The sequence below is a fragment of the Tripterygium wilfordii genome, chromosome 2, assembly GCF_013401445.1.
Source record: "Tripterygium wilfordii isolate XIE 37 chromosome 2, ASM1340144v1, whole genome shotgun sequence".
NCBI classification, from domain to species: Eukaryota; Viridiplantae; Streptophyta; class Magnoliopsida; order Celastrales; family Celastraceae; genus Tripterygium; species Tripterygium wilfordii.
Genome location: NC_052233.1, coordinates 8458838 through 8480966, shown reverse-complemented (window position 1 = coordinate 8480966; position 22129 = coordinate 8458838). Strand labels below are relative to the sequence as shown.

General features: G+C 36.4%; 3 protein-coding genes and 1 long non-coding RNA gene across 5 annotated transcripts; 2 read left to right on the top strand and 2 right to left on the bottom strand.

Annotated features, from left to right (window-relative positions):
• Positions 1-1275: 1275 nt before the first annotated feature.
• Positions 1276-5619, top strand: LOC119981353 (glucomannan 4-beta-mannosyltransferase 2-like). The gene is made up of 8 exons (XM_038824448.1): positions 1276-2016; positions 2132-2230; positions 2363-2615; positions 3670-3780; positions 3871-4121; positions 4213-4412; positions 4509-4721; positions 5097-5619. The coding sequence occupies exons 1-8, from the start codon at positions 1687-1689 to the stop codon at positions 5248-5250; spliced, it is 1611 nt and encodes a 536-aa protein (XP_038680376.1). The 5' UTR covers positions 1276-1686; the 3' UTR covers positions 5251-5619.
• Positions 5620-8647: 3028 nt separating this feature from the next.
• LOC120010843 (AT-hook motif nuclear-localized protein 11-like) lies at positions 8648-10344 on the bottom strand. Its single transcript, XM_038861735.1, has 5 exons — positions 10029-10344; positions 9622-9689; positions 9379-9507; positions 9119-9286; positions 8648-9025 (listed from the first exon to the last, which is right to left on the bottom strand). Exons 1-5 carry the CDS (start codon positions 10342-10344, stop codon positions 8648-8650), a joined length of 1059 nt encoding a protein of 352 aa, XP_038717663.1.
• A 2014-nt stretch (positions 10345-12358) lies between these two features.
• Positions 12359-14773, bottom strand: LOC120010837 (AT-hook motif nuclear-localized protein 9-like). The gene is made up of 5 exons (XM_038861724.1): positions 14716-14773; positions 13643-13695; positions 13354-13482; positions 13051-13212; positions 12359-12505 (listed from the first exon to the last, which is right to left on the bottom strand). Exons 1-5 carry the CDS (start codon positions 14771-14773, stop codon positions 12359-12361), a joined length of 549 nt encoding a protein of 182 aa, XP_038717652.1.
• A 3612-nt stretch (positions 14774-18385) lies between these two features.
• On the top strand, positions 18386-21420 carry LOC120011622. Of its 2 annotated transcripts, XR_005471077.1 has the most exons (3): positions 18386-18566; positions 20329-20989; positions 21153-21420. It is a non-coding gene; the product is annotated as an uncharacterized LOC120011622 (long non-coding RNA). The 2 variants fall into 2 exon arrangements; XR_005471071.1 differs by having other exon boundaries at positions 20329-21420.
• The last annotated feature ends 709 nt before the right edge of the window (positions 21421-22129 follow it).

The following is a 22129-nucleotide window of genomic DNA, read 5'->3' as shown; positions in this document are numbered from 1 at the left end:
TTTTATTATTGGAAGAGGCTTATATGAAATTATTTACGAGTAATTGGACCTAATATTGACTGATTAATTATGAGAAAATTAGACTTCAAGTTCCAATATGATGTCTGCAGATGAAGGAATATGAAGATTAATCACTCACATTATCAGTAAGAAGTAACTTTTCACTATGGAAGTCAACAAAAGTTGTAATAGTATAAGAAATTTAAAAACAGAAGTCTACTATTAAGTTCAGCAAAAACAAGTATATTTGGATGACATTCTAAGTGTAACCAAACCCTTAAAACGACGATTTGGGATAACTTAATTGATTATCTCTCTAAAATTAGGATTTACTATGTCCAAGCTTGTTCCACTTTTAATTAGGCCCCTATTCGCGTGAGTTTCGGTCCAATCATATCTATCATCATTCGTCAACATGACGCGGGTTATTCTGATGGCCCGATATTTATCTTCACTCAGTTATTCGAAAGACATGTTGGTTTTGGGTATTAAAAAAGCAACGCTTTCAATCAATTCCAAATATTAACGTGATTAGCTAATTAAATTGACTACCTGGTGTAGTGGCATCATGAGCGGAGGAATTACTAGAATGTAGATAAATTCCAAAGAAAGTCAAAGCTCTTCCTTCGATTATGGTACCATACAAATTCATTTTTATGTAAAAAACAAAAACATTTGTACAATTTGGGGGTCATTTGTTTCCTCTGCAGTAATCCTGTCGTATCTGTTGTGTCGGTGGCACCTAATTTTTTTGATTACAGGATTCCCTTCTCATTTTCAGTCTCTTCAATCTCTGCCTCTCCCCTTTTCCTTTTTTCTGATGGTTTTGACTACAAAAAGCAAATATGGTTTCCTGTATCTGATAATCTAATACACAAAAAGATTTGTATCTATCGATCGATCTAAGCTTTTTTCCCCAAAGTTCCGTTGAACATCAAACTACTTCTTCAACAACTAGAGCTTCTCATGCTAGTCTATGGATTTGTTAAATCAATGGGCGGCTAGATTTTTGGCCTTCTGTTGCAAATATTTTAAGACTCAAGAAATTAAGGACATGGCCTTTAAATTTTAATGGTAAAGTACCAAGATTGCAGTGAATCATGAGTTGGGTTGCAAGTAAGATGATTTAACATGAAGGACATTTTGGCAATTCCCACTTCTCAGATTTGCGGTTGGAACAGTGAAGAAATAATAGATAGAAAAAGAAAGCTAGTAATTTATTTTTTATCCAAATGGGACTAAAAATGGCTATAAAAGATCCACTCTTCTTTCTCTATCTATTCCTCTTCTACCTCTCTATCATTTACCCAAACAAAAAAATACCCAAAATTCCTCTGTCTCACTCTGCCTCTCAATGCACAAACTTGCTTTCATGTTTTGCAGAAATCAAGTGGAGTATTGACTGACAGAGGGGCTTTAGCGAAGAGCATTTGTGTTCATTCCTTTTTAGGGATACATAAACTTTACATATTCGAATTAATCTCATTGCCTTTCTTTTCTTAGTGTTTGCGTAATCACTAGTTTTCTTGTCGAGAGTGGCTAATAAAGCCAAATTGTTAACGATTCAAAACCCAGATCTACATTCACTGTTTTTCTGGCTTTTCGAGTCGGCGCAACCCACTTGTCATCTTCTAGTACCAGTCTCTGTTTTTTTCTTCTGGTGTAGAAACAGAGAGAGAACCAGAAATGGCCGACGGTTCAACAAAAATCTTTATACCAGAGTCGTTCCAGATAAACAGAGATGACATTGCGGGACAAATTGGGCTGATATGGGAGCTGATAAAGCAACCATTGATTGTTCCTTTGTTGCAAGTTTGTGTGTATGTTTGCTTGGTTATGTCACTGATGCTGTTCATGGAGAGGCTCTATATGGGTGTTGTTATAATCCTTGTTAAGCTCTTTTTGAAGAAACCAGACAAACGTTACAAATGGGAGCCTCTCCAAGAAGATTTAGAGTCCGGAAATTCCAACTTTCCAGTCGTTCTCATCCAAATCCCAATGTTCAACGAAAGAGAGGTCTCTATAGTCTCTACTTCTTCTCTCTCTGCTTCTTCTCTCTGTCGGTTGGTCTATAATGGAGAAAGGTCTAAGCTTTTGATTCTTTTTCTGGGTCTCTGTGTATTTCTGACAGGTTTACAAGCTCTCCATAGGAGCCGCATGCGGACTTTCTTGGCCGTCCGATCGTCTGGTTATCCAAGTCCTCGATGATTCAACCGACCCTGTTATCAAGGTGCCCAAAAGAAACCAAAACAAATCGCTTTCAATTCTACACTTTAATCATTGTTTTGTTTCTTTGATATGTTTTTGACCAATTATCAATTAATGTGTGATGTGGGTTTGGGGGATTAAATAATTTTTGCAGCAAATGGTGGAGCTGGAATGCCAGAGATGGGCAAGCAAGGGAATCAACATAACGTACCAAATCAGAGAGACCAGAGTGGGATACAAAGCAGGGGCTTTAAAAGAAGGTCTAAAGAGAAGCTATGTTAAGCACTGCGAATATGTGGCTATCTTTGATGCTGATTTCCAGCCTGAGCCTGGCTATCTCAAGCGTGCCATTCCTTTCTTGGTCCACAACCCAGAAATTGCACTTGTTCAGGCTCGTTGGATCTTTGGTAAGCAAATCAGCTTAATCTCCACTAATTAATTATTAGTCCAATTCAATTTCTTTTTTGTGAAGAAAAAATCATGGAAACTGTCGGTGGTCCATAACAATATTGATGGGAGACTTCTGTACTCGGTCCATAACAACATTGACGCGAGACTGTAGTACAGATATGGGTCCATGACAAATCCGCCAATCACGGTCGTGGACCACCGTGGTTTCAGTTACTTGGCCGCCGTTGGTATTGACACATGGTGGGGGATTGTTGTGGGGTCCACGTGGAGAGGCCGTACCTACCCCTAACGACTCCCATCACTCCAATAAAACAAATTAATATCAGATTAGTTGGATTTTAATTTCGTTTTCCATATTCTTAATTATTCCAATTTATTAATATTATAGTATTGTTTCGTAATCTGCAATTCAAGGAGTATTCATGAGATTTAGTGCAAGTATCTCACTGGCAAGTAATGGTTCCTGAAATAGCGTAATTATATCCTTTTGTCTGGCATGGTATGGCGCCAAATATCCTTTAGTCTGAATTTTTTTTTATTTTCTCTTTAACAAAGACTTTGCCCTGATTGTACGGACAATTCTGGGGCAAATTTGTCACTCAAAGTTTTGCTGTCGCTCCACTCCCCCAGTCATGTGCTATCTTACGTTCCTCGTCGGGCCCGCACAGAGTCACACTGTTTGACGTTGCCGACACTCGAGGTTTTTTGTTTTATTTTATGCTTTAGAAATTATAAATTACTAAAATATAAAAACAGTTACACAGGATATAGGTAACTTCTCGTGCTGTCACGTGAAGACCGTTGAAACGGCTCTCTGGGTACCATTGTCTCGCAGCAATCAGCCAATCATATATATCCCGCGTTTTTTGTCTCAATTATCTCAAATATTGGGATGAACACACGTAATTTCATGTGAGACATATGGGGACGACGTTTTAGCATTTTTGATGGTTTCGTTTTGTTTTTGGCTTCAGTCATTAGTGATGCCAATTTAAATTTAGTGTAGTAAATCATGCACTAATGAGAATGGTAATGGTAATGATGATGCAGTGAACTCAAACGAATGTTTGTTGACTAGAATGCAAGAGATGTCACTGGATTACCATTTCACTGTGGAGCAAGAAGTTGGGTCATCGACTCATGCATTCTTTGGTTTCAATGGTGATTACACAATCAATTAACCTCCAATTGTCTCAAACATCTGCTGTCATGTTAGTAATTGACATGTTTTTTATATGACGATGTAATTAGGCACTGCTGGTGTTTGGAGAATTGCCGCAATCAACGAGGCCGGTGGATGGAAGGATCGTACCACCGTAGAGGATATGGATCTTGCTGTCCGAGCTAGTCTAAGGGGTTGGAAGTTCTTGTACCTTGGTGATCTCCAGGTAAAAAGTGAGCTTCCTAGTACATTCAGGGCGTTTCGGTTTCAGCAGCACAGGTGGTCCTGTGGTCCAGCCAATCTGTTTAGGAAAATGGCCATGGAGATCATTAAAAACAAGGTTAGTTCTCTACGAAATAGTAATTGAGGATTCTAAGTCAGCATCATATACTAGAAGAGAAAATTTTTGACATTTAATATGAATTTTGCAGAAAGTGAGGTTTTGGAAGAAAGTGTATGTGATCTACAGCTTCTTCTTCGTCCGGAAGATCATAGCTCATATGGTCACATTTTTCTTCTACTGTGTTGTTCTTCCACTGACCATTTTAGTTCCTGAAGTTAAAGTACCTATTTGGGGAGCTGTTTATATTCCTTCCATTATAACCATTCTCAATTCAGTTGGAACACCAAGGTATTATATATCAGCATGTATAATACGCAACGCTTCTCTCATTTTCATGGATTTTACTGTATCAGTAAGAGCTTCATCTTCTGTAACTACTTGCAGGTCCATTCACTTGTTATTTTACTGGATCCTCTTTGAGAATGTAATGTCATTGCATCGGACTAAGGCGTCGTTTATTGGTCTGCTCGAAGCAGGACGGGCTAATGAATGGGTTGTCACTGAAAAACTAGGTGATGCACTCAAGAACAAAGATGCTGCCAAGAACAAAACCAACCAGAAGGCAGCGAAAAAACTTCGGTTCAAGTTCATTGAGAGGTAATAATTCAGCGTCGTAAATTGATTCTCCTTCCATACTTTTAATTTTTTTTTCTTCTACATGGCGGTGCAAGTGACCTAAAACTAAATCCACAAAATAATTATGGGGCAATAATGCATTTGGTTACCTATCAATCCTACTCCTTAAAGAACAAGTTTTCGTATTTTGTACCAAAAATCCATACAGCAGCATAATAACTATACAAAAAAAATGTATTTGGCAACCAATCAATCATGCTTAAAGAATAATTTTGTGGTGTTCTGTTATACAGTGATGTTCTTCCCCACCTAACTCAACATCTTTCAATGGTTATCTTACTGTTGACTTGATGTTTTGGGTATTATTAATGTTAATTGTTTTGGTGTCGTTAACAGAATCAACTCGTTAGAGCTTGGATTCGCGGCCTTCCTTTTCATCTGTGGATGTTACGATTTCGTTCACGGGAAGAACAACTACTTTGTATACCTATTCCTCCAAACCCTTACCTTCGCCATCACCGGATTCGGCTATGTTGGTACCATCATTTAACTAGATTGCCAGCCATTTGTGACGCTCTGTGTGTGTGTTACGTTTTCTCCTCTTGTGCAACAAATTATTTTTGTTGCGTTCCTGCAAGCAAACATTGGATGCATCAAAATCGTCGATTAGTGTTCAAGCAGAAATAGGTCCCCAATCTTATACAGAGTCGAGGACAGATAAGGATCAGAAGCAGCACAGCATTAGAATTATAGAGAGGAGATGATTTTAATTTATTTACATAGATTGCTTTGAAATTGTGAGATTTTGCTCTTCTTTTTTCCTGGATTTCCATCCGTTAGATAAGTTGAGGGAGGAATAAGCCGCTGAATCAAATTGTGAATTCGTGAGCAAAAATTAAGTTAATCATTTTCTTCTACCCGCTGATGCGTATTTTATACTTTTTATAGCTTTGTTAATTACCCTAGAGAGTATCAAAGAGAGGTGGCTCGGCTGACAATCGACTGGGTTAGACATATGTGTCTTCAAGTTCGATTCTGTTAAAAATTATATTTCTCAATCACATTTCAAAAAAAAAAAAAAAAAAAAAAACCCTATAGAGTGAAATCTTAGCGTGCACTATATCCAAATCTGCTAATCATTGCTTTAGGATTAATTTAACTGCCGGATAAAATACTAATCATCAGGGTTGTCTTAGCTGATAAAACAACATCATCATCTGTCTCATTCCCAACAATCTCTCTCATTAAACATGTTCCTTTATAAACTATAAAGCAAGGCATTGAAGTGTCCAGTGTCCAAGACAACCATTTTGTTAGTTAACTACTTGAATCTGTGCATGTAAGAGATCAAGGCATAATTATAATGTCAAGTGGAGCTGCAATAGTAATGGCTTTCACTAATATATAATGACGGAGAATGTTTACTTTCCAAGGACTCAACAATAATTGACTTCTTAATATAATATGGTCTTTGTGTTGTTAATAAATTACTATACAAACAGCGGAAGCAACTTGTTCTGATTGGCTTCTTGCAAAAGAAAACATGGCAGAACACACTGAGCTAACTTTCATGCATCATCAGTCCTTCTTGATTGCTCTGTGAAGTCAAAGACACAGAGACACACACAGAGATATATATCATTAATTCATTGGCAGCTCCAGCTTAATTACCATTCAAAACTGCAGCAGCAGGACAACAAGCAGTATAAGTTGACAGTAAATTGGTATATATTAAAAAAGTCCTCATGGAATTCACAAGAGACGGATCATTAAAAAAGATTGTTTTTTCCATGACTATGACGTTCATGACAAGTCACCTAATATTATTGCATCTGGCTTTTCATTTTAATTATCTGCGATTCTTTTTCCAAATCTTGCATATCAAAATCAAATATAGGAAACCTTTTACCTAAGCCAATCACGCTTTTAATGGTTGCCCTTGCTCCTTTAAAAAAAAAAAAAACTAGTATTTTTTATGGCGTCAAACATAAAAGTGAAGACTATTCAATCACAAACTTATAGATGAGAAATTTGGGTAGGTTTGGTTTATTTTCAATTTTTATTTTTCAGAAAATGGAAACTAAAATACGTTTATTTTTCGTTTTCTATTTTCAGGTGATTTTAATTATTTTCTATTTTTCATGTTTTCTGAAATGTTCAATCAAATGCATTTTTCGAATTGTCTTCTGTTTTTCAGAAAATAAAAACAGAAAACAAACATATAGCTTTCGCTATGACTTTGGTGAGTTCCCTTAACCAAGCCACTGCCTATGAATCATTGGCTCATTCTTCAACAAACACGTGGTCAAAGCCATTGGCTCTTCTCACTGCTTGGAAGCTTACGGCTTGATGTTCTATTTCTCTCCCCGATGGAATTCTTTTCACCATATCAAACATACCCTAGTTCTCTTTCTTTTGTCTATACGCTGATGTTAGAATTTTATTTCATCCAAGTTGAAGGAATGATACTACAGTAGCAATTCAGTGTAAAGACTGGCGTTATATGAACGTGGTCTCTCACTTTCACTTCAGAAATTGTTTTTGAGAGATAACGAGTTGTTTGTCAGTTGATGGGTCCTCTCACATTACTGTCCCTGGTGGTAGGGCATAAGGACCTTCAATTATTCATAATTGAATGCATTGGGTTCCCTCATTGTGTCACTGCACTCCCCCATATACAGGTTTTTGTAAAAACCTTATGCCCCATATCCCTGCAACATGGGGTCACTCTTCATTGTAATAATATTCTCAGGAATCTTTATATTGTATGCTCTCAATTCTTCCATCTACCTACCTTATCTTAAATTACTTGCAGACACTATCAATGTATTGTTGCTTTGTTTGTGTTCCTAATTTTATTCGTTTTCACTTTAAAGGTACAATGATACCAATCACTTTTGTTTTTGTTATAACCGAGAATAATATCATAAAAATTTACGCTTTGTATATCTAATATGAACATAAACTTGGACCATCAAACCCGCACGTAAAAATTTTCACTTAACAACAGAGTAAGTTTATCCAAAATCCAATGTGAGCCCACAAGGATATTAATGAGAGTCGAACTCAAGACATTGATCCTAGGCTATCATCCAAGCGCTACCTTATACTAATCACTCGTGAATAAGTAGCATAATGAGCAAGTCTTTGGGCCTAACTGAAAAATCTTCTTGTCTCGCCATTAGCGGCATTAATCCTCGAGACAAACTTGAACCGAAAGTGCAAAAGAGGTCCCTTGATTGGGTTTTTCCAACACCATTGTCAAAAATGTAACCCATGTGGTCTCAACAGGCATTTGTAATTTTAGTCAATTTGACATTAATACATGACGAACTTTAGATTTACCATGAAAGGGACCGACTCACCAACACTTGAATTTCTTAAATGGGCCAATCCTCATCAATAGGCCCAGTCTTTTAAGTTATTGAGCTTCAGCCTTATTTCGATTGCTTAATGGGCCATACGTTTCTTTAGCTATTGATTCTGTACATTTAGTAAAGCGCGTTTGGATCTTTTTGATCTGACCAGACTAGGTGTATAAATATTGACTAAAAAAGCACAAAATTGAACTGGACATAGCCGAACACAGTCCATATTATTATTGTTAACAAACTACTTACTAGTAGTCAGTATTCAAATGATAACTGTGATGTGAATGGAGCGGGAAAGAAAAAAAAAGATGAAGAAACTGAAGCCTGTGTATTGATTCAAGTCTTTATTTCAAGATGAGTATACGGGAGAAATATTTCAGTTTGGGGCAATGAAGAGAGAATAAAAAAAGAGAGAAAACTGACTAATAAAACTAACAAAAATGATAACCATCTAAAAAACATTTTAGTGGCACTCATTCATTAGGTGTTGTAATATTATAGGGAAGACCCTATTGAAAATTACATCCAATGAATGAGTGTCACCTATCCTTTAAGCCACAACGGTCAATAGTTTGTTCAGCAACAATTTTCGCTCTCATCTTTAGACATCAAAGTCTGAGGAGTAACATTATCATTCTCTGGAGACATCGGCAGCGACGCTTCCGAGTTGTTCTGGCATCGACAAACTCGCAGAGGAGTGGGGCTCTCTAATTGGTTACTCCCAGCATCGCTAGGACCTGCAGCTTCCACATGAATCCGCTGTGAAACATTGGACATTGCCGGTGTTGGCATGGCTGAACCATTGTTGCCTAGACTCGGTATGACAGGAATAGGTATAGCAGCCATGGCTGATGCTAAACCATCGTTAACAGCATTCAAAGAGGAAGATTCACCTCGGAACATCCTCCTTCGAAATGTCTTGTGGATGGTCTGCTTGAATGTCCCAACTACCAACTGTCAAAATTGGTAAAAACCACTGTAAGATTACTGAATGAGAAACTTTTAGTTTTCTAACAAGTTCTGAAACTAAATGAAGCCAAGTGTTACCTGAATTGGATTAGCAGCAATCAAGCATCCTGTTACAGCACCACCAAATACCCCTCCATCTGGATGGGCGAGCACAATGCTCAAGTATCCGTTATTGCGGGGTGTGGGAGTTCCATCCACTTCGCTGAAAATAAAAATCCCGTTCAGCGACAGGATTTGAAAATATCCCTGCCAGAACCACAAAAAGTAAACAAATAAGTCTCAACTCTTTAAAAGGTGATGATCAAGCTTTCAACAGAAAAGTAGATTATGGATTTTACATCATATCTCACAAAACCACCAGCTTGTCCCGGACGCGCTATAACGACACTGGAAAGCGCTCCAGCAGCTGCGAGAACAATAGCTGCTCGGGGAAACACAGCCAGTGATGATATTTCGGGTACGATGTCCTGCAAATGAATATTAAGTTAGGAGCAGATCAAGTATACTCAAAGACAGAAATATATATATAAAATTTATGAAAAGAGAACAAATTAAGCCAACTTTTATAAATCTAAGATCACCTGTCCTGCTTTTAGCTCCAAAACATGAGGTGTAAAGCATCCTCCTGCAGTTTCTAACCCGCATCCACCTTTTCAGTTTTCATGCGGAAATCACACAGAAATGACATCAGTAACTAGATATATAACTGAACAGGTATGATAGGACCCCAACAGGCACAGCTAATATCCCAGTTATACAACTGTTGAGCTGTACGCACAAGATATTATAAGCATCATGTGGGATATGTAGAGCCCACTAATGCACCCAAACCATGTGCATCCAATTTAACAGTTGAGATAACTGTGATCTCAAATGTTTGAATCTTTATCATTTTTGATAACCAAAATTTTCAGTCAAAAACTCCAAGACAAGACTCTGTATTCTTGTGTTCAACCCAAAAAAAGTAAAGAAAAAAAGAAAGCCTCACCAAGGGAAGTCAAAAATTGGATTCTCCCTGAACCACGGGGCCGCCCTCTTCGCCGTTTTGGAGGAGGCTCCGAAAGATGAGAGGCGGTGCCTGAAATCTCACACTTTCTCGGCCTTCCTCGTTTTCTTCTCATACTAATTTCAGCACTGACTTGGCCTGATCCTTCTCCTCCAGAGCCAACGCCATCACCAACGGTCGGTTTCACCACAATTTCTTCTGTTGGAATCACCTCCTGGTGCGGCGTTGACTGGCTCTCCGTAGAGGCAGACTCGTTGATTTCCGGGGACTCGGAAACGGGGCTGTCTTTCACTTCCATTACTGTAACAGACTAACTAGAAGTACACGTACGATTTAACAACAAAAATCAAAGCCTAATGAAACTAGTGGTGATCGGTCTCTACTGGCACACATAGAACAGATACATTACATTGCATTATATAGGTGGAGATTGGGGAGGTGGGGGGGGGGGGGGGTTGGTGGTAGGGTTTTCAAGTAATGCAGAAGGGGCGACCAGGAAATAGGAATCGCTCCTCTTTGGCTGTCCAGTTTTTACATTTCTATCTGTATGATATCTTCTATATCTGGGTTTGTTTTTTTTTTTTTTTTTTCGCCTTCCAATAATGCCTTGGGAATTTGATAAAAAAAAGACAATTTCTCGGGCTTTTGCTATTTTAAGGAAATTTATAAAATAAAATCATTTCTTTATTTTGAAATATGCATTATTGTGATGAGGGACGGAGAATCAATTATATTTAAGATAATATATGTGCTTGATTTCTTTTGGGTTATATAATTATTACAATAAAATATTCTCCAAAAAAAAATTATTACAATAAAATTAAATTTCTAATTTTTGGGAGATTTATTGTCAAATATGATCAATTAAATGGCTAAAAAATAATTCTATTGTTGGTTCTTTTTTTTTCTCTCATTTTAAAAATAATTTTGAATTTCAAACTCATATGTTCATTGCATGTGGTGAATTTCTTTGTTTTATCTGAGAATCTTTTGACATTTGCTAAACAAATCACGTTATTTAAAAATAAGCAATTATCTTGCTTAAAAAAATTAAATAGTAGAATTTTAATTTTAGTTTATGCTTGTTTTGCAAAATTAATTTTGAATTTAAAAAGATCCGTTTCTGTATTGCGTCACGGAACGTAAGTTCGGTGTAAACCTACTCATATTGACAAAATTAGAACTTTTAATTTTGGAATATTTTAATTGCCAAATGTGATTAATTAAAAAATGGAAAAAATAATTTTGGAAAATTTTTGCAAGGTAAGATCAATTGCGTACATCTCTTACCTCATTTTATATATCGACAAATATTTCTTCGCTGTATCAAATACTATGTATTCGCTGTAACATTCTTCCTAACGTGTGCCTACAACATACTTGGGACTTGTGAAAAAAAAAACATGTTAAACCGATTAAAAAATATTCTTAATCATTAATCACTCTTAACAATCCCTCGTTAGAGGTCGGATTTTTAAAATCCGAAGCCCTACTTACATTATAGATATTTATGATATTGTCCGTTTTGAATTATCCGGTTCCATAAATACATCGGGTCCGCACGACTTTGTTTTTCGTGAGCCGTCTCACTTAATGGTACTTAAGCACATGAAAAGACCTCTTATATGTGGTAGGGATTTGGACAAGCTTATATAGCACATGATTGGGTGATAACCAACCGATGTGGTACTCTAACAATTAGGATTTTACACTTGCCTAAAATTCACATCATGTATGTGATATATATTAGTGTTTTCTCACCTTATAAAGTGTTAAAATCCAACATTTATATTAGTTTATAATTTCAAAAATTATTAAATTTTTTCATTTGAAAACTACTAAATTTTCCAAAAGATCGTTAACAAAACAGTTAAAGCTTAACTTCATATCCCTTCATCCAAAATCCATACAAAAAAATATGTTGTGCACCATTTTTACGCATGACATAACAAATGGTCTAAAGTTCTAAAGCATTCATGTATTTTTACTCACGGTGCGGGATCCAAATCTTGCGCGAGCCACATATTTTTGTATATTTATAAGTGTGTCATTGCATCATGCATGTGTGTTAGTGTGTGTTGTTTGTGTGCGACTTCTTTGTGTCATAAAAAAATGCTCCAAACCATTCAAGCATTCCTTAGCAAACCATTAGTCAACATAAACCAAAAGTACATTTGATACCGATACCTTTATTGTCTATATATAACGAGATTCTTTAAAAAATAAAAGCTTTAAAATGATCTCTTACCCATACCCAAAATTTGCTCTCATTCATATTGGATATGGATAAAAATGAAATTTTTGCATTCTTTCTAACGCCTCACGTGGTTCACTCCTTCGAAATGTTCATTATGGCTGGATGGTTCGTCTTGGATAATATTTGGATTATCAGCAGCTGCAGCAGTTGAAGAAGATTGCACTTCCCTGCCATTACTTTGACTAAAATTACCAAGAACAAGCTGCAGGAAAACATAGGTTTGGCAGTTATTGCTAATATAATTGCAATTCAATGTACTTGTTGAATGGAAAACTATAACCTAAATTAGATAGGGTAGAAGTTGTATGAGCATATAGCAAGTGGCTAATTTAAGTTTTCAGCAACTGTAAATTGTCAAGCATTTCCTTAACATAAATTTAAGAGGGTGTTGAAATTCTCATCCCTAACACACCAACAATATTATCCTTTTAGATTTACCGGTTCACTGTGGATACATCAGACTCGTACGACTTTGTTTATATGAGAATAATTGGAAAATTTCTAGCTAAAACACAAACAAAATTTTTTTCTTTGGGTTTACCCGTTCACTTTGGATATATCGATTTTGTTTCTCTGGATTGTCTCACTTAACGGTACTTAAGGCCTTTATTGATGTGTGAGGAGTTGAACTTTACTTATAAACCACTTGGATGGGTTATGTCTCTTGAAAGAGGTTAATTGTTATAAGAAGATGTAATTCCATTATAAAAGAGAGAAAATAAATGTTAAAACGCATGCATGCATTACCTGAATAGGAGTATGGGCAATCAATGGTCCTATTACAGCACCTCCAAATGTTCCTCCATCTGGTTTAGCCATAACAACTCTAAAAGGCTCATTGTTTGGCGATATCATGCCCGTTTCAGTGAAAGTAATCAATCCAGACAACATTAGAATTGGAAAGTGACCCTGCTTGACGACAGAAATCCATCAATAAACGGCCACATTACAGAAATTAATTACCATTAATTAAGACTGGTTTATAGATTCATGCAGTCAACTTTACAATTTTGGATTGGGTTAAAGGTTTAACGATGGCGCTATATATACCTCAATTCTCATAGAGACACCAGTGCAAGAAGGATGGCCTAAAACGACGCTGGATATGTCTCCAATCGCAGTAATGACTGTGATTGTTCCGGGAAACTGATTCAACGATGATATTTTTTCAATGACGTCCTGCCAGTGGGAAAAAAAATAAATCATGGAAACCATATAATCGAAAGGCAGGCCAAGTAATCAGAGGCAAATAAACTTCAGAAAGAGCAAAACCTGGTTAATTAATTACACACATACAAAACACAGATTAATATAGATTTGTGTATCTAGCTCAGATTACCTCTCCTGGTTGCACCATCAAAACAAGCGGTGTAAAGTCTTCTCCAGCAGCTGCTATAGTGAATCCACATCATCATAAGTGCTCGGTGATATATGCATCAAAGTTTTCAAATTGAAGTTGATGGAGAAAATTTGATGATTGAAGCGATTTGGGTAATAGTCTAGTTGATGAATTTCGTTGGAGTCAAATTGTATGAACTCGAGAGATGCATTTTTCTTTGTCTTGAGTCAAACCATATGGACTCGGAAGACTCGGAAGATGTTGAGTTTGTTTCCCATTAGAAACAATACTCTTGTGGTCACGCGTTGAGCTTTAGCTCAACTTACTGTGTTATCAAGTGAAAATTTTCTATGCGTGTGGGTCTAACGACTAGAGTTTAGGTCCACATCGAATGTTTAAAAGATACATTTGTATAATATCATTCTCGGTAAAAAAGAAGAAGAAAAAAGACAACTTGACGACTGGACATTATATTATGGTAAGTAATTTTATTTTAAACATTTCACATAGTATTCGGACCAATCGAGTTGTTTGGATTTTCTTAATGGACCGAGTCCGGCCCAACATGAGGACAAATGTTAAAGAGTGAATGGGCCCGCAAACCATAATCCTATCCAATTACAGGCGTGTGTCCACAAAACAAAATTATACCATGAACCAAGTAAAACATATGGATGATCAAGTTAATAATCATAAAAGGCAAAAGATAGAGTAAGACTCGAATATATGTATAAAACTATAATATAAAAAGCAATCCAATTTATTTTAAAGAGAGAAAAATTAATTTTAGTCACGATACCTGACTTTTTTAATACTTCTTTATAACATATATAAATATATATATATATATATATATATATATATATTTCAATGAACAAGCATTTTTTTCCAAAAAAAATCGAGTCTATTCAGAATTTCAATATGCTGAATTCACATACATATTAGTTGTAATATCGAGCACAATCTACGCCATTAGTTGGAGTGGTAAAATGGTGTGTATCACCCTGAGTGATCACCATTGATCAAGATTCGAATTCCCCCCTCCCCGTTCAAAAAAATAAATAATGACTGACCTGGGAAAACCAAAGATTGCTGGTCCAAATTACCACGGGGAGGTACTGGGATTGTCATGTTTGGAACTCAATAAGCCTGATCCTCCTATGGTCTCAGTGAAAATATGTATGTATATAACACTAAATCTCTCTCTGTCTCTCAATAACAAGTATATAGACGATTGAGATGCAGTTGTGTTGTGTGGTGAAAGGCTTTAAAGAAAATACAGTGAACCACAACAAGGAAATATTGTTTGGCGATATTCATGTACATCCAACTTCTACCCCTTAATTTACAGGTGGCTTTTTGTATCTTCCAAGAATGCCCTAGGTGCTCTATTTCTAGTCATGAATCATGATTTTTATATTATTGTTCATTTCTAATTGTTCTGAGTAACATAATTATAGCTGCATAAATGTTTGATATTTTTGTGAGATTTCATTCCAAATATGGCTATAATAAAATGTTATTCCTTGAGATAAATATATAGAAGATTCATTATGTATATATATATTGTACACCATGCATGTCTCACGTGGATAGGATCCATTCCACTCATATTAGACCGAGGAGCTCTAACAAAGCTGCTCATACTATTGCTCAATTCGCTTTAAGGATTTCAATGCCCTGCAAATAGCGAGCATTTTTCGAGCCTCATTGGCTTTAAGAGATTGTAATGACAGATTTTCTGTTAATTTTTCGTTAATAAATTGCATTCCTCCCATTTAAAATTTGTTAGTTCTGAGTAAGATAATTATAGCTGCATAAATGCTTGAAATTTTTGTGAGATTTCACTCCAAATATGGCTATAATCAAATGTACGTTCTTCCTTGAGATAAATAGAGACGATTCAATATATGTGTACTGAACACCATGCATGTCTCAGGATTGTTGTACACATCATCATATCTTGATAATTGCTATCCAAAATCATGTCTCAATTATTATTTCAAAATTGCCAAATCCTAATATAACTTGATCAAATGGCCTAAAAAATTTATTGTTGGATTTTGCTCATGTGTAAGATTTGATTTAAATATTTGTTTCAAGTTTAATTATGAGATAATCTTATTTGCCATTATAAAAAAAAATACGTGTAAGCCCAAACAACCATATTCAATAGTCTTGGTATGTTATGGTACGTGCTGATGTGGTGATGGTAAATTATGGGTGGTTGGGGATAAAAGTAGTAAGTTTATAATTCAAATTTCAAATCATTCTCAAACATTCGTGTTTTGACACCAACCTCCAGTTAAATGTCACAATGACAATGCTATTTATTCTGGTACAAACACATCAACGTACGACACATCATACTAGAACCACTGAATATTTTCACCAAACAGCCTAAATGTGGTGTATATATATAAGACAAATATTCATTGTATACACACCAGATTTTTGTAATTACTGCACCAAAATAAATTTCGATATTTATCGTAAGTTTTTGCTTATTTTATGATCTGAATTTTTCACGGACAGTAACATATGAATGCCACTTACCATCTTTGTAGGGTATGGCATATCTTGGCTGTTGGTGTCTGTGAACTTATATAGACAATTTTCAACTTGATCTCTCAACTTTTGAACAAAGGGAAAGCAAGCCTAGTGCCTATAACTTTCTTCCATTTGTCTCTGAGCGTTTCATTTCTAATTAAGGGCAGAACATTGAGATGAATCAAATTGAAACTAGAAAGAAAATAAAACTCCTTCCTCTATGTCCGGATCCCATACACCTATCGGCTGAGATCAATCTGCATTTTAATTTTTATACTATTTTTTTAGAAAACACCCGCGACGATCTGTAACTTGTGTTATGAACATAAATCTCATATCGGTTGGGTAAGTCTCAACCGAGTGGTTTATATGGACAAACCCATCTCCTTACAATCAACTATGCATTTTCTTTATACTCAAGTACCATTAAGTGAGACGATCCATAGAAGAATAAAATCGTACGGACCCAATATATCCAAGGGAATCGGTAAACGAAACACAGACAATATGATTGGTTGTATATGGTGGGATTTCAAATAACTTTAAGCGTTGGGTATGGTCCATATATGACAACGTGGCGCTTCGCTTTTTCACGAGCTTCTAATATTTTCAACATTTAGAGATCCCAGCAAGTTAGCTTTAAGGAAGTGGGCAAAACTAAACTAATTTTAATACAAAGCATAAGCTTGACTCAAGTTACTCTATGCCAAGAGGAAAAGGAAAAGGAGAAGGAGAAGGAGAAAACACAAGAAGGATAGGAAAACAGACTATGAAGGGAGTTTATGCACTTCAGTCATAAGCTATCCTGATAAATAATACATCACAAACAGGAGAATGGCCAAGAAGTGGGCTTCCCATTTCATATTCTAGCTGCAACCACCAAGAAGAAAACAAGAAGAAAATAAGGGCTTCACAATACCTCTTCCTTGTAAAGCTATTCCGAATGCTCTACAAAAGATGTGTTTTTTCTTTGAGAATTCACTTGGGAAACGATTCCCACTTTCGATAATCTTAAAAGATTAGGCATTGTGATCCCAAATACATCCACTATATGCAATAAGCAGGTAATCATCTTCTACTGCATTATAATTGGACAAAATAAATATCGGACGCTGCTGTTGATATACCTGGTCTTTGTTCAGTCAACAAGCCCACGCTGCTGTTGATTATATAACCTTACAAAAAGAGAGAGGGCGGCCCTTTCAGTTCTCAAGTCAGTGTCAAACTCAAAGAGTTCTACCGCTTAAGACAGTGTCAAACCCAATGAATCTTAATGATTGCAAAATTGTCATGTGTGAATCAGAGAATAGGTGTAGCTACCTTGTGATGAGACAAAGCCTTTCCTAACTATTGATGTTGATATTATCGTCTCTGGAGTGTCATGGTAGGATCAAATATCATGATCCCGATCTCTTGACATCTCTGGATGTTAGGTTGAGATATTTATTGGGAGTTGAGAGTTATCCTCTCATATCTTTTATTCTTAGCACCTCTAGGAAACTGTTACAGTACATAGACTTTGTTCCTGTGACACATGGTATGCTGACTACGCATTATTTATTTTTCTCATCCACACATATGCTTACCGGATATTCAAGGAGAGGCACATTACAGCACTTGTATGCTTTTAGCCGGAATCTTATTAAAAATGGGAGCATATGGGTTGGTTCGGATCAATATGGAATTATTACCCCACGCTCACTCTTTAGTTTCTCCCTGGTTGATAATAATAGGCACAATTCAAATAATTTATTCAGATGATGATACATGTCCCTCTTAACCTAATAAAATATTAATCGAGATAATTGGATAATTGTTTGATAAGGTGAAAAGTATGTGTATATATATATATATATATATAAAGTTAGAACCCAAATTTTGTTTGGCGTTGTCTCTGGACCCTCGCACAAAGTTCCCCTTAAAATCCAATGCTGATTCCGCCTCTCATCAAGGAGAAATATTACAGCATGGAGTTATACAGAGGGGAGGGTCGTCCTGTATTCCTGTGTAATACTGAATTTTACTGGGAAGTACCTTAAGATATACGAAATTACGAATCATTTGAGATTTAATTAATTTCGAAAAGTTAATTGGGCTAATGGGCCGTTGAATGGGCCTGGACTGAAATGGGCCTTCAGTCCAGTAGAAATGTTGCATACACGAGTACACGACACACACTTCCATGATCTTTGATAAGGTGTTCTTAGAGAACGAAACAACAAACAAAATATTTCCCTCCTGAAACTCCTCTCTCCCCGTAATTTCTTCGTGTATGTTTGGCCCAAGCGACTGTAAATCACATCTTTTTGTTCCATTCTTTTAGATCGATCACCAGCTAAACCACACTGGAGCCTCAATTCTGGATCGAAATCAGGTAAACGCGTGAACTATCGGAAATTTGTTCCTGGAAAACCCTAAATATCAAATTGGAGCGCAAGTATTTCGATTCCTGATGCTTCTTCTTATGACCTAAAAGTATCAGCGCACTTATAGTCATGCATTGCGTTGTTGGAAATGAACCTTGATATCGAGATTTCGGCAACTTAGATAAATATGTGAAGCGTGTTTGATTGCGGATTTTGCTTTTTTAATGATTGAATTGGTAATGATTTGTTTCTTGTGAGTGATTGATGGTTATCGGCGTTGTGGAATCTCGCTATTTAGTGGTTTGGATATTTGAAATTGGATTTGTGTGTTGTATTGGGAGTTCCTAGGGTTCGAAAGTGTTTGACAAAGTTGTTTTAAAATAGCTCCATAATCCTCTGAAAGGATGTTCAAACGGCCAATTGACCGAGCGTTTTACTCCATACCATGCTAAGGCTGGTCAAATCCTTTCAGAAATTCTGATTAGTGTTGTCCTTCTAAATTGTAATTTTCAACCCTTCTATTCCTTTAATTAGATCCTAACCTGCTCTAACTCATAGGATTTTATTAAGAGAGAGTTGTAGTGGAGCACCCTCGTTGGAATTTGTTAAAAGAGAAAGTTTGTTGTATATTACTTGAATAAGATATACACATTAGGTTATGTTTATATGTTCTAAAAAAGTGTACTGACATCGCTTGATGTGGAAGTTTCTCTTGAGTGGGCCGTTCATGGCCACTGGTCTTGACTTTTTCCCTCATAGGGCCTAATTAAATCCAATGGGAGTTGTTATCTGTTTGAAATGAATACTGTTGTGTTCTTCTATATGTCTTGAGAAACAAATTGTATCTTCATTTACACTTGAGAAATGTTTGTGAAAACATATTGTTAAATCAAATGGAAATATTTTGTAGGAGAATGATTGAGACTACTGAAAAGCGTTCATTTATGTTTCAATGGTCTAGAGAGTTCCATTTATGCTGCCATGTCCCAGACAGTCATTCAAAACTACAACTTAGATAAGTGGTTTTGATGGCATTAGTTTGCGTTGTTTGTAATTTCTGCTGCACCTTCTTGTTGCTTCAATAAAATCGTTTGTCATTCGAGAAAAAAAGATGCATATATATTTTGCGATGTTACTAGGTGGTATTGGTTCTTCTTGGATAGGTCTAGAATGTGTGACATTGTTGAGACTCATGAGTTTAAAGTAATTCACTGTCATCGAGTTAGCAATCGGTTTACTCTCTCTTATTGCTTGAGCAGTTGAAAGTACTTCTCAGCAAGTAACTGAGGCTGATAATATACAGTTAAGTTTACTATATCTAATTGCAAGCGACTTAGTAAGGTTATGCTTTCTCCTGCTGAAGTAAGTTCTGCTTCCAGATATGAGTTCTTGGAAGAGTAGACGGTTTTTGGATTCAGATACCCTCTCTTTCACCATAGTTAACTTTTTTTGGTCAAGTTTCTCCTCATACAACTAGAGATATAATTATAACTACGGGCCAGTGCCATCGGGATAATAGGTTGTAGAGAAAGTATTGTGCAAATTATATGTAAATTAATATTACCTTTGAGCTTTGTATATGATTTAAAGTGAAATGTGTTTCGTTACATTAAATCACTAAGTTTTCCAGGTACTTAATATTTCATTTGAAGTTATTGTGTCAAATGTAATTCCAAAGTGCCTCTATATTTTTTTATTAAAGCCTGTTTTTCCCATCTAGTCCTGTCTCGCTTTTCAGTTCCTAGCTCACCCTGCAAAATTCTTTTACAGATTAGTTATCATGGCAGTGTAACTTCCAAGTGGTTTATTATGATAGTTGAGAGTGACGAGTGCGTGCAAGAGAGGAAAGTTATCTCAGTGAAACAATGAGCGAAGGACCAAAGCTTTACACCAACAAACACAAGAAAGCACAGCTGAAGCGATGCCAAGTTCTACAGCTAGGTAAGGTTTCACTTCACCATCACCATCTATGGCATCTTCTGCGCAATCATCAACGGCAGCATCAAACCTGAGGGGGTCTGCACCTCTGCCACCACCTCAGGTCCTCAGCCTCCAAAGCAATCTTTTGCCCGCCATTATAAGTTCCATTGGCCCATTCTTTTGACTGTCAATATTGCTGTTGGAGGTTACCTATTCACGAGAACCAAGAAGAAAGAACTAGCAGTGTTGAGGAAGAAGTTCCAAAAGATGTTCCTTCAAATCCAGCTGCTACGCCGACAAGGGTGCGAACCAATACCGGAGGATAAACAGCGTGAACTTTTCAAGTGGACGTTGGAGGAGAAGAGGAAGGTTAAACCAAAGGATCCTGCAAAAAAGAAACTTATTGATGAAGAGGAAACAACTCTCAAACAATTTATTCACGCCAAGGCCATTCCAAGTATCTGGTAACACTTCCCAAAGGAATTCTGTTTGATTCTCTTTAAATCTTCAGGTACCGTTGATTGCATTTCAGTTTTTTAAACATTAACATTACTGCTTTTTAATTATGAATGCTCTCTTTGGAATTTGGCAAGGAAATATAGCGCTTGAGTCGTTGGAATCTGTTAGCTGCTAATCGTATAGTGATTTGAAATTTTTACGTTGCTAACTGACAGGTGTTTTTGGTTACTCCATGTCGAAGTAGCACAATGATGCAGACTTAAACCATGTGAGGTAGGTGTTACCCTTAGATTTGTTGGTTCATATATTTTAAGATTCTGTTGACCCATGTTTTCAGGCTAGTGATAAATGCTCCTATTTGTTTTTTTTTTTTTACTTATTTTAATTGTTCGATGGGGATGGGCTGATGAGTAGCTTGACCTCTTGAACTGGTGCTACCCCAGTTGGAAGCAAAATCTAATCTAAGTTCGAGACTTGTAGCCTTTAAAGGGATAGGGTTCAATTTTTTGCTCCAATTCTCTCTCAAAAATCATGTTAAAATCATGATCTTTTAAAAAAAAAAGAGTTTAGGATTTAGGATTTAGATTTTTAAAAAAAAAATCGATTATATTCTAACATTATGAATACAAAAATACTCAATAAGACATTTTCATTTAGTTTGGGATTAATGTTACATATCCAAAATATGACCTCCAAATTTATGTGTCATGTGAAGTAGGCATTGTCATTGATTACAAATATACATCTGTGACTCATTTTACATCAAACACTTCTTCGTGTAAATTGGGGGTCATATTTTGGGCTCAGACATCGTTCTTTAGTTTGCATTATTATCTCACGGTATCTGGCCGTTGTCGGGCAGGCCTAAAGCCCTAAATTATGGGGCCTACAAGGGTACGTCAGAAGTGATACTGGGTCAAGTCGGCTGGGCTCAAGTTTGTTACACTAAATCACTAATCGAAACTCAGCCCGAAAAATTGAGCTTAAAATAACCTTGGGCTGGGCATAGCTTGGGTTTCAAACTTTATTATCTAATTTTATCGTGATGGGCCGATCGGGCCCACATTGGTCCAACACTAGTCTCAAGTCTGGCCCAATTCGAAAAATATATAATAATAATCGGTTAGGCCCGGGGCTCAAGCTTTGATACTCATGTTATTGGGCTTTTCAAATGTTTTGTATTGGGACGGGT

Bases quoted from the DNA above. Each gene is read 5' to 3' on its own strand.
- LOC120010837 (XM_038861724.1), bottom strand. From the start codon at position 14,773: ATGACAATCCCAGTACCTCCCCGTGGTAATTTGGACCAGCAATCTTTG. The intron at 13,483-13,642 runs GTAATCTGAGCT...TCCCACTGGCAG, and splicing joins TGATGGTGCAACCAGGAGAG to GACGTCATTGAAAAAATATC. The intron at 13,213-13,353 runs GTATATATAGCG...GTCGTCAAGCAG, and splicing joins GTGTCTCTATGAGAATTGAG to GGTCACTTTCCAATTCTAAT.
- LOC119981353 (XM_038824448.1), top strand. From the start codon at position 1,687: ATGGCCGACGGTTCAACAAAAATCTTTATACCAGAGTCGTTCCAGATA. The intron at 4,413-4,508 runs GTATTATATATC...AACTACTTGCAG, and splicing joins AATTCAGTTGGAACACCAAG to GTCCATTCACTTGTTATTTT. The intron at 4,722-5,096 runs GTAATAATTCAG...TGTCGTTAACAG, and splicing joins CGGTTCAAGTTCATTGAGAG to AATCAACTCGTTAGAGCTTG.
- LOC120010843 (XM_038861735.1), bottom strand. From the start codon at position 10,344: ATGGAAGTGAAAGACAGCCCCGTTTCCGAGTCCCCGGAAATCAACGAG. The intron at 9,508-9,621 runs GTGATCTTAGAT...ATTCATTTGCAG, and splicing joins TGGAGCTAAAAGCAGGACAG to GACATCGTACCCGAAATATC. The intron at 9,026-9,118 runs GTAACACTTGGC...CAATTTTGACAG, and splicing joins TTGCTGCTAATCCAATTCAG to TTGGTAGTTGGGACATTCAA.